This window comes from Eretmochelys imbricata, chromosome 4 (genome assembly GCF_965152235.1).
Source record: "Eretmochelys imbricata isolate rEreImb1 chromosome 4, rEreImb1.hap1, whole genome shotgun sequence".
NCBI classification, from domain to species: domain Eukaryota; kingdom Metazoa; phylum Chordata; order Testudines; family Cheloniidae; genus Eretmochelys; species Eretmochelys imbricata.
The window spans coordinates 145837697-145849735 of NC_135575.1; the positions used below are offsets into that span (position 1 = coordinate 145837697).

A 12039-nucleotide genomic window follows, 5' to 3' on the forward strand; every position below is an offset into this window, starting at 1 on the left:
GGTTTTCTCTCCCCCCACCCCACTCTCCTGCTGGTAATAGCTTCTCTAAAGTGATCACTCTCTTTACAATGTGTATGATAATCAAGGTGGGCCATTTCCAGGATAAATCCAGGGTTTAACAAGAATGTCTGAGGAACGGGGGCGGGGGGGGGGGGGAGGAAAAAACAAGGGGAAATAGCTTACCTTGCATAATGACTTAGCCACTCCCAGTCTCTATTCAAGCCTAAGTTAATTGTATCCAATTTGCAAATGAATTCCAATTCAGCAGTTTCTCGCTGGAGTCTGGTTTTGAAGTTTTTCTGTTGTAATATCGCAACTTTCATGTCTGTAATCGCATGACCAGAGAGATTGAAGTGTTCTCCGACTGGTTTATAAATGTTATAATTCTTGACATCTGATTTGTGTCCATTTATTCTTTTACGTAGAGACTGTCCAGTTTGACCAATGTACATGGCAGAGGGGCATTGCTGGCACATGATGGCATATATCACATTGGTAGATGTGCAGGTGAACGAGCCTCTGATAGTGTGGCTGATGTGATTAGGCCCTGTGATGGTGTCCCCTGAATAGATATGTGGGCACAGTTGGCAACGGGCTTTGTTGCAAGGATAGGTTCCTGGGTTAGTGGTTCTGTTGTGTGGTATGTAGTTGTTGGTGAGTATTTGCTTCAGGTTTGGGGGCTGTCTGTAGGCAAGGACTGGCCTGTCTCCCAAGATTTGTGAGAGTGTTGGGTCATCCTTCAGGACGGGTTGTAGATCCTTGATAATGCGTTGGAGAGGTTTTAGTTGGGGGCTGAAGGTGACGGCTAGTGGCGTTCTGTTATTTTCTTTGCTAGGCCTGTCCTGTAGTAGGTGACTTCTGGGAACTCTTCTGGCTCTATCAATCTGTTTCTTCACTTCAGCAGGTGGGTACTGTAGTTGTAAGAATGCTTGATAGAGATCTTGTAGGTGTTTGTCTCTGTCTGAGGGGTTGGAGCAAATGCGGTTGTATCCTAGAGCTTGGCTGTAGACAATGGACGGTGTGGTGTGGTCAGGGTGAAAGCTGGAGGCATGTAGGTAGGAATAGCGGTCAGTAGGTTTCCGGTATAGGGTGGTGTTTATGTGACCATCGCTTATTAGCACCGTAGTGTCCAGGAAGTGGATCTCTTGTGTGGACTGGTCCAGGCTGAGGTTGATGATGGGATGGAAATTGTTGAAATCATGGTGGAATTCCTCAAGAGCTTCTTTTCCATGGGTCCAGATGATGAAGATGTCATCAATATAGAGCAAGTAGAGTAGGGGCGTTAGGGAACGAGAGCTGAGGAAGCGTTGTTCTAAGTCAGCCATAAAAATGTTGGCATACTGTGGGGCCATGCAGGTACCCATAGCAGTGCCGCTGATTTGAAGGTATACATCGTCCCCAAATGTGAAATAGTTATGGGTGAGGACAAAGTCACAAAGTTCAGCCACCAGGTTTGCCGTGACCTTATCGGGGATACTGTTCCTGACGGCTTGTAGTCCATCTTTGTGTGGAATGTTGGTGTAGAGGGCTTCTACATCCATAGTGGCCAGGATGGTGTTATCAGGAAGATCACCGATGGATTGTAGTTTCCTCAGGAAGTCAGTGGTGTCTCGAAGGTAGCTGGGAGTGCTGGTAGCGTAGGGCCTGAGGAGGGAGTCTACATAGGCACACAATCCTGCTGTCAGGGTGCCAATGCCTGAGATGATGGGGCGCCCAGGATTTCCAGGTTTATGGATCTTGGGTAGTAGATAGAATATCCCAGGTCGGGGTTCCAGGGGTTTGTCTGTGCGGATTTGATCTTGTGCTTTTTCAGGGAGTTTCTTGAGCAAATGCTGTAGTTTCTTTTGGTAACTCTCAGTGGGATCAGAGGGTAATGGCTTGTAGAAAATGGTGTTGGAGAGCTGCCAAGCAGCCTCTTGTTCATATTCTGACCTATTCATGATGACAACAGCACCTCCTTTGTCAGCCTTTTTGATTATGATGTCAGAGTTGTTTCTGAGGCTGTGGATGGCATTGTGTTCTGCACGGCTGAGGTTATGGGGCAAATGATGCTGCTTTTCCACAATTTCAGCCCGTGCACGTCAGTGGAAGCACTCTATGTAGAAGTCCAGTCTGCTGTTTCGACCTTCAGGAGGAGTCCACCGAGAATCCTTCTTTTTGTAGTGTTGGTAGGGAGGCCTCTATGGATTAGTATGTTGTTCAGAGGAGTTTTGGAAATATTCCTTCAGTTGGAGACGTCGAAAATAGGATTCTAGGTCACCACAGAAGTGTATCGTGTTCGTGGGGGTGGAGGGGCAGAAGGAGAGGCCCCAAGATGGGACAGCTTCTTCTGCTGGGCTAAGAGTATAGTTGGATAGATTAACAATATTGCTGGGTGGGTTGAGGGAACCATTGCTGTGGCCCCTTGTGGCATGTAGTAGTTTAGAAAGTTTAGTGTCCTTTTTCTTTTGTAGAGAAGCAAAGTGTGTGTTGTAAATGGCTTGTCTATTTTTAGTAAAGTCCAGCCACGAGGAAGTTTGTATGGAAGGTTGGTTTTTTTATGAGAGTATCCAGTTTTGAGAGCTCATTCTTAATCTTTCCCTGTTTGCTGTAGAGGATGTTGATCAGGTGATTCCGCAGTTTCTTTGAGAGCATGTGGCACAAGCTGTCAGCATAGTCTGTGTGGCATGTAGATTGTAATGGATTTTTTACCTTCAGTCCTTTTGGTACAATGTCCATCTGTTTGTATTTGGAGAGGAAGATGATGTCTGTCTGTATCTGTACAAGTTTTTTCATGAAGTTGATGGATTTCCTCTCCATACGGCTAAATGCATAATGACAGGTTTCAGAGTAGCAGCCATGTTAGTCTGTATTCGCAAAAAGATTTTCAGTGAGTCTTGGAGCACTGGGAAAGTTCCAGGGGACGGAAGAGAGCTAACGTTGTGCCAATGTTAAAAAGGGAAAGCAGGATGACTCGGTTAATTACTGGCCTGTCAGGCTGACATCTGTCCTGTGTAAGACAATGGAGTGGCTGGGTCTCGATTAATAAAGAGCTAAGGACAGTGATGTAATTAATGCCAATCACCTCGGTTTATGGAAAATAGATCCTGTCAAACTTGCTATTTTTTTGAGGAGATGACAAGTATGGTTGATAAAGGTAACAGTGTTGCTGTACTACACATAGACATCTGTGAGGTGCTTGATTTGATTGAAGAAGGGTTTCTTCAGGTATGTTGGCAACAAGAAGAAAGCCAAGGAAAGTGTGGGCCCCTTACTGAATGAGGGAGGCAACCTAGTGACAGAGGATGTGGAAAAAGCTAATGTACTCAATGCTTTCTTTGCCTCTGTCTTCACGAACAAGGTCGGCTCCCAGACTGCTGCGCTGGGCAACACAGCATGGGAAGTAGGTGGCCAGCCCTCTGTGGAGAAAGAAGGTTCGGGACTATTTAGAAAAGCTGGATGTGCACAAGTCCATGGGGCCGGATGCGTTGCATCCGAGAGTGCTAAAGGAATTGGCGGCTGTGATTGCAGAGCCATTGGCCATTATCTTTGAAAACTCATGGCGAACGGGGGAAGTCCCGGATGACTGGAAAAAGGCTAATGTAGTGCCCATCTTTAAAAAAGGGAAGAAGGAGGATCCGGGGAACTACGGGCCAGTCAGCCTCACCTCAGTCCCTGGAAAAATCATGGAGCTGGTCCTCAAGGAATCTATCCTGAAGCACTTACACGAGAGGAAAGTGATCAGGAACAGTCAGCATGGATTCACCAAGGGAAGGTCATGCCTGACTAATCTAATCGCCTTCTATGATGAGATTACTGGTTCTGTGGGTGAAGGGAAAGCAGTGGATGTATTGTTTCTTGACTTTAGCAAAGCTTTCAACACGGTCTCCCACAGTATTCTTGTTAGCAAGTTAAAGAAGTATGGACTGGATGAATGCACTATAAGGTGGGTAGAAAGTTGGCTAGATTGTCGGGCTCAACGGGTAGTGATCAATGGCTCCATGTCTACTTGGCAGCCGGTATCAAGTGGAGTGCCCCAAGGGTCGGTCCTGGGGCCGGTTTTGTTCAATATCTTCATAAATGATCTGGAGGATGGTGTGGATTGCACTCTCAGCAAATTTGCGGATGATACTAAACTAGGAGGAGTGGTAGATACGGTGGCAGGTAGGGATAGGGTACAGAGGGACCTAGACAAATTGGAGGATTGGGCCAAAAGAAATCTGATGAGGTTCAACAAGGATAAGTGCAGGGTCCTGCACTTAGGACGGAAGAATCCCATGCACCGCTACAGACTAGGAGCCGAATGGCTCGGCAGCAGTTCTGCGGAAAAGGACCTAGGGGTGACAGTGGACGAGAAGCTGGATATGAGTCAACAGTGTGCCCTTGTTGCCAAGAAGGCCAATGGCATTTTGGGCTGTATAAGTAGGGGCATAGCCAGCAGATCGAGGGATGTGATCTTTCTCCTCAATTCGACATTGGTGAGGCCTCATCTGGAGTACTGTGTCCAGTTTTGGGCCCCATACTACAAGAAGGATGTGGATAAATTGGAGATAGTCCAGCGAAGGGCAACAAAAATGATTACGGGACTGGAACACATGACTTACGAGGAGAGGCTGAGGGAACTGGGATTGTTTAGTCTGCAGAAGAGAAGAATGAGGGGGGATTTGATAGCTGCTTTCAACTACCTGAGAGGTGGTTCCAGAGAGGATGGTTCTAGACTATTCTCAGTGGTAGAAGAGGACAGGACAAGGAGTAATGGTCTCAAGTTGCAGTGGGGGAGGTTTAGGTTGGATATTAGGAAAAACTTTTTCACTAGGAGGGTGGCGAAACACTGGAATGCGTTACCTAGGGAGGTGGTAGAATCTCCTTCCTTAGAAGTTTTTAAGGTCAGGCTTGACAAAGCCCTGGCTGGGATGATTTAATTGGGGATTGGTCCTGCTTTGAGCAGGGGGTTGGACTAGATGACCTCCTGAGGTCCCTTCCAACCCTGATAGTCTATGATTCGGTACCCTACAACATTTTGATCAAAAAACTAGACCGATATGAAATTAACATGGCACACATTAAATGGATTAAAAGCTGGCTAACTGGTAAATCTCAAAATGTAATAGTAAATGGAGAATCATAATCAAGGAGGTCTGTTTCCAATGGGGTCCCACAGGGATCGGTTCTTGACCCTACGCTATTTAATGTTTTTATTAATGACGTGGAAGAAAACAAAATCATCACTGAAGTTTGCAGATGACACAAAAATTGGCGGCGGGAAGCGGAGTGACACGGCTGGGAGCTGGCGGAGTAGAGCGGGCTGGGGCCGGGCTGCTCCGCTTCCCGCTGCTGCCGGTGAGTGTGGGGGTGGGGATCCCTTCCCCCAAGCCTCCTCCCCTGAGCAACACGACTGGGTTGGGGGCAAGGGAAGTGGAGCAGGCTGCTCCCGGCCCCCCAGGCCGCTAATCCCCCAGGCCACTCTGGGTCTGTGGGGCCCCCAAAAGTACCCACCCACAGCTCCTGCCTCCCAGACCCTGGGGCGTGTCACGCAGGGGCTGTGTAGGGCACCCAAATGGCTAGGGACGGCCTTCTCTGTCAGGATAAGATCATAAGATGTGGGGAGCCAGCAAAACCTCATCTATATCCACTTGGGACTCTGGATCAATAAACAACTCTGATTTGCATAAATCATAGGCACCATTTATAGTCCATTCTGTTGCGTCATCGGATCTTTACCTTTGTTTACTAGGCCTTCTACCCACACAATTCCAAAGAGACAATCCTGGGCGGGCCGCCATGGTCCCAGACGTGCCATTTCCTTTAATTCTGGTACAATTTTATATCAGTCCACCTGGTGTTGTTTCCTTTTCTGATGATTTTCAGTATTTTTCTCAGAACTGTGATACAGCATGGCCAGAAGGTAGCAGGAGAGTGATCCAGGGGAGAGATGTAAGTCCCAGGCTGAGGAGAAGCCTTATTCCCTGTAGAGGGAAGAAAGGTTTCTGTAGATTAATTAAAAGCACCTGAAGCCAATTAGAGCACCTAAAGCTAGTCACCTGAAAAAAAAAAACCCTGCTTCAATCAGCCAGGGGAAGGAGGTGGAGCAGAGTGGTTTGGAGTTGGAGCAGAGAGCAATTTGGAGGAGTTGAAGTAGAGGAGAGTTTGGAGAAGTGCCGTGGCTGGCTAGAAGGCCAAGACCCTAGGTAAAGAGACACCCGGCTTCTGCAGAGAGAGAGGGCAGGAAGCCCCACAAGCTGACGAGCAGGAGAGGGAAGTAGCCCAGGGGAAGGAAGCACTAGTTCAAGTGGTTTACCACTATCCCTAGGGTCCCTGGGCTGGGACCCGGAGTAGAGGGTGGGCCCTGGTCCCTCTCTCTCCACTCCCCTTCTCTGGGTTACTAGTGGGACAGTAGATACCCTAGTTCAGGGGCAGGAAACTGCGCCCTGAACACCCCTCCCCCCCAAGAAGAGGAAGCGGGGGACCCATCAAAATCGTACCAGCAATTTGCCACAGAACATAAGATTGTTTTTGCACAAATAGTTCTAATAGTCTTTGACCTTAAGTCCTTGCTTTGTTTGCTAATTTGCAACACACACATTCATGTCAAGCATGCATCATTCATACCAGGCCTCAATGACCTAAACATATTACATAGATATATGAATCACAATGTAGATTGATCTAGATATAGATATACACCAACAAATTCACCCAGGGTCTTTGTGGATTCACCATTCCTGGCAATTTTTCATTCCTGATTGGATGTTCTTCTAAAACAGGGGTGGGCAAACTACGGCCTGCAAGCCGTTTTAAGCTGGCCCACGAGCTCCCACTGGGGAGCCGGGTCAGGGACCACACCACAGGGCTCCCGGAAGCTGCAGCATGTCCCCGCTCCGAGGGGTGCAGGCCACTCCATGCTTAGGAGCCAGAGAAGGGACATGCCACTGCTTCTGTGAGCCGCTTGAGGTAAGCGCTGCTCTGAGCCTGCACCCCTGAGCCTCTCCCCATACCCCAACCCCCTGCCCCAGTCTCTCCAGACCCCTCGATCACAGCACGGAGCGCCCTCCTGCACCCCAAATCTCTCATCCCCAGCCCCACCCCAGAGCCTGCACCTCCAGCCGGAACCTGCACCCCTTCCCACGGCCCGTGCCCCAGGCCTGATCCCCCTCCAAACCCCTCGGTCCCAGCCCAGAGCACCCTCCTACACCCCAAACTCCTCATCCCCAGCCCCACCCCAGAGCCTGCACCCCCAGCCAGAGCCCTCACCCCTTCCTGAACCCAACCCCAATTTCGTGAGCATTCATGGCCCGCCGTACAATTTCTATTTCCCGATGTGGCCCTCGGGCCAGAAAGTTTGCCCACCCTGGTTCTAAAAGCTCTGCTCTAGAAATTATTGTGGAGCAGGTCTCTGGGCTGCGCTGTATGGGGGAAGGGGAGGGAGGAGAAAGGTGTCAGACTATGTGATCACAATTGTCCCTTCTGGCCTTGGAATCTATGAATCTATGCCTCCTCCCATCTCACTCCCCTCCTTCTCCCCACTCCCTGGCCTTGCCCCACTCCCTCACCTCTGGGTCCCAGCCCCTGATGCGTCTGATATCTCTGTAGCTACCTTTGAGCCCATCTTTTCTTTACAGCTTTGGAACAATTATTTCCACCTGGCAGTTGCTTTCCTCACCCAGGATTCCCTGCAGCTGGAGAACTTCTCCCAGGCTAAGCGCACGACCATCCTTGCCAAGTGAGTCACCTGCCTATCTCCACTGGGCCCTGCGGGTTATGGGACCTTGTGGAGTCCATCTTCCATGGCCACAGCCTGGGCTCCTCTGCTGGCCTCAATGGTTGGAGATGCCTCCTGACTTTGTCATGTAACCAGGCAGGGGATTCCCTGCTCTCCAGTGATGCTCTAGACTGGCTGCGTCTGGAGCCTCCATCGAGGATGGGAAGGGGGGTGGATTTGGTGCTGGATTCCCAGCCCTGAAGCCCCTGTCTGCCCTTATTGACACCTCGAATGGTCCGGGCGGCACAGGGGCTGGAGGGAATAATGCCCTCTCCTTATCGCATCAGGTATGGAGACATGAGAGCCACAATTGGAGCTGCCATCCGGGACATGTGGTACAACCTAGGTGAGGCTGGTGCAGGGCAGCTGGAGGCAGCTGCTGTCTTGCCAGGGTGGGAAGGGCTTGAGCCTTGGGCAGGGCAGCTCTGGGATGAGGCCAGGCACGGCTGAGCCTGAGGGCAGGGTCGTAGTCATTTGCATGACGGCTCTTTGGTTCGTTATGAAACATACTCCAGAAAGCAGAAACCCAATGTCCAGGTTATTGCTATACACCGGTGATACAGAACAGCACTCTGGGAAGTTGCCCCATGCAGTGATGTGACATTCACCTTACACAGACGTTAACCTCGAAAGCCATCTCTGTGTGCCCTGCCTGTTTACAAGTAAAAGTTACATCAGCCAATACAAGGAGTAGCCAATCAGCTTTCCGCCTTGGCTTTCCGGTCCCTGGCGTACCCCTTATCTCTGTTCTGACACATGCAGTCTAGGTACCAAGGGGCATGAAGGACCTGCTAGGTCTGTACTAGGGGAGAACAGTCATACGTCTCGTCCTCTTTGGGACATTCCAGTATTGGCCTGTGAGAATAATTCCCTACCTTTCGGTTTGGCAGCTAGAGCAATACTGAGCTCTGGCAGACAGAGCGCACAGCTGGGGCTCCTGGGTCTTTGCATTTTTCTCCGCAAGCCAGCCAAACAGAAACAGCCAGGAGCTGGAATAGCCAAGGGGCTGTGGGGCAGGACTGAGGGGCATCAGTAGAGCTGCATGGTGTGGGGAGCAAGACTGGAGCAGCAGGGGGTACTACAGAGAGGGACTGAATCCGATCTCCCGTCTCGAGCTGGTCCCACATGGGTATGCAGCTGAGAAGGCCCTTGCGACACAGCCCCGCTCCCCGTCTGTCTGTCCCTTATACCTGTTGCCGATCATCATGCTCCTGGATGCTGCTCTCTGTGGGGCAGGACCCAGCTCGTTGCTAGGCCTGATCTGGGTGCCTCGGAAAGGCGTGTAATAAATTCTGCCAGTGTCCCACAGGGCTGGGCAGGCAGGGTGATACCGCCACATCTCCAAGGAGATCCTGCCCCTGGGTTGCTGCCCACAGCAGGAAGGAGCGGGCTCTCCCGCCATGGGGAGAGGGGAGGGGTCCTGGGAGAGCAATACCCTTCCCACCAGTCCCTTCCTGCCCCCCTGCCTCAGGCCATCACAAGATTCAGTTTATCCCTGGCATGGTGGGCCCCATCCTGGAGATGACGCTGGTGCCCGAGCTGGAGCTGCGCAAATCCACCATCCCCATCTTCTTCGACATGATGCTGTGCGAGTACCAGCTGACCAAGACCTTCAGCATGGTGCGTACTGGGCCCCAGGGAGACTGGGGCCAGCAGGGTGCAAGGAGTGGGCGCGCGTAGTCACAAGGCAAAGGATGAGAGCAGCCCTGGGCTAGGAGGCATGCTGCGGTGGTGAGCCCCTCCCACGGGGGTCTGTGTCGGTATGACAGGGGCAGTGGGGGGAGGCTCTGGGAAAAGAGAGCACCAGGGCCAGAGGCCAGCTGGAGAGACGAGGCACAGGGCCTGTCACCTTCCCCCTCGGCCATGACCCAGCTGGCCCTGACAGGAACACAGCTCCCTTCAGCCCCTGCGCCTGGTCCCAGGCCCTCAACACTGAGCCTCTCAGCCCTGGCGCACCCCTCGCCCTCCCTTCCCGGGGCCACGGGCCGAGCCCCTCCCCCCGAGCGAGACCCTCGCCCTCCCTTCCCGGGGCCACGGGCCGAGCCCCTCCCCCCGAGCGAGACCCTCGCCCTCCCTTCCCGGGGCCACGGGCCGAGCCCCTCCCCCCGAGCGTGACCCTCGCCCTCCCTTCCCGGGGCCACGGGCCGAGCCCCTCCCCCCGAGCGAGACCCTCGCCCTCCCTTCCCGGGGCCACGGGCCGAGCCCCTCCCCCCGAGCGAGACCCTCGCCCTCCCTTCCCGGGGCCACGGGCCGAGCCCCTCCCCCCGAGCGAGACCCTCGCGCTCCCTTCCCGGGGCCACGGGCCGAACCCCTCCCCCCGAGCGTGACCCTCGCCCTCCCTTCCCGGGGCCACGGGCCGAGCCCCTCCCCCCGAGCGTGACCCTCGCCCTCCCTTCCCGGGGCCACGGGCCGAGCCCCTCCCCCCGAGCGAGACCCTCGCCCTCCCTTCCCGGGGCCACGGGCCGAGCCCCTCCCCCCGAGCGAGACCCTCGCCCTCCCTTCCCGGGGCCACGGGCCGAGCCCCTCCCCCCGAGCGAGACCCTCGCCCTCCCTTCCCGGGGCCACGGGCCGAGCCCCTCCCCCCGAGCGAGACCCTCGCCCTCCCTTCCCGGGGCCACGGGCCGAGCCCCTCCCCCCGAGCGTGACCCTCGCCCTCCCTTCCCGGGGCCACGGGCCGAGCCCCTCCCCCCGAGCGTGACCCTCGCCCTCCCTTCCCGGGGCCACGGGCCGAGCCCCTCCCCCCGAGCGAGACCCTCGCCCTCCCTTCCCGGGGCCACGGGCCGAGCCCCTCCCCCCGAGCGAGACCCTCGCCCTCCCTTCCCGGGGCCACGGGCCGAGCCCCTCCCCCCGAGCGAGACCCTCGCCCTCCCTTCCCGGGGCCACGGGCCGAGCCCCTCCCCCCGAGCGTGACCCTCGCCCTCCCTTCCCGGGGCCACGGGCCGAGCCCCTCCCCCCGAGCGAGACCCTCGCCCTCCCTTCCCGGGGCCACGGGCCGAGCCCCTCCCCCCGAGCGAGACCCTCGCCCTCCCTTCCCGGGGCCACGGGCCGAGCCCCTCCCCCCGAGCGAGACCCTCGCCCTCCCTTCCCGGGGCCACGGGCCGAGCCCCTCCCCCCGAGCGAGACCCTCGCCCTCCCTTCCCGGGGCCACGGGCCGAGCCCCTCCCCCCGAGCGAGACCCTCGCCCTCCCTTCCCGGGGCCACGGGCCGAGCCCCTCCCCCCGAGCGTGACCCTCGCCCTCCCTTCCCGGGGCCACGGGCCGAGCCCCTCCCCCCGAGCGTGACCCTCGCCCTCCCTTCCCGGGGCCACGGGCCGAGCCCCTCCCCCCGAGCGTGACCCTCGCCCTCCCTTCCCGGGGCCACGGGCCGAGCCCCTCCCCCCGAGCGTGACCCTCGCCCTCCCTTCCCGGGGCCACGGGCCGAGCCCCTCCCCCCGAGCGTGACCCTCGCCCTCCCTTCCCGGGGCCACGGGCCGAGCCCCTCCCCCCGAGCGTGACCCTCGCCCTCCCTTCCCGGGGCCACGGGCCGAGCCCCTCCCCCCGAGCGTGACCCTCGCCCTCCCTTCCCGGGGCCACGGGCCGAGCCCCTCCCCCCGAGCGTGACCCTCGCCCTCCCTTCCCGGGGCCACGGGCCGAGCCCCTCCCCCCGAGCGAGACCCTCGCCCTCCCTTCCCGGGGCCACGGGCCGAGCCCCTCCCCCCGAGCGAGACCCTCGCCCTCCCTTCCCGGGGCCACGGGCCGAGCCCCTCCCCCCGAGCGAGACCCTCGCCCTCCCTTCCCGGGGCCACGGGCCGAGCCCCTCCCCCCGAGCGAGACCCTCGCCCTCCCTTCCCGGGGCCACGGGCCGAGCCCCTCCCCCCGACCGTGACCCTCGCCCTCCCTTCCCGGGGCCACGGGCCGAGCCCCTCTCCAGAGCACCCCTTGCCCTCCCTGCCTGGGGACTCCAGCTGCACCCGAGCCCCTCCCCCTAAACAGCCCATCTGTAGGTACTGTCCTGGGCTGGCCTCAGTAGAGACTTACATGCCACCCCAGCGCACTGCTCCATAGCCAGGCTGAGGGGGTCCCCATGGTTGTCTCCCCACTCTCCCCCGCCCCAGGGCTTTTGTTTCAGGACCCCCGGAGCGACGGAGGGAGGGAGGGAGGGGCAGAGCAGCCCAGCCCAGCCCAGCCCCTCCGTGTTTTGTCCTTGTTGGCGACACACTGGTTTGGGGTCACTGAATCCCTCACTTGTTCTCTGGAGCCTGGAGTTAGATCAGGCCTTTTCCTTGGGACTCGTTCGGCCTGGGCCGCCCCTTTTCCCACCAG

At 56.3% G+C, this 12039-nt stretch overlaps 1 protein-coding gene across 1 annotated transcript in view; it reads left to right on the forward strand.

Moving 5' to 3' along the window:
• The window catches only part of LOC144264379 (dedicator of cytokinesis protein 2-like), a 336931-nt gene that overhangs the window by 285725 nt on the left and 39167 nt on the right, over positions 1-12039 (forward strand). The window contains exons 32-34 of the mRNA XM_077816134.1: positions 7599-7699; positions 8026-8084; positions 9210-9358. Of these exons, the coding sequence (XP_077672260.1) occupies positions 7599-7699; positions 8026-8084; positions 9210-9358 (309 nt within the window). The remainder of the gene's footprint in view (positions 1-7598; positions 7700-8025; positions 8085-9209; positions 9359-12039) is intronic.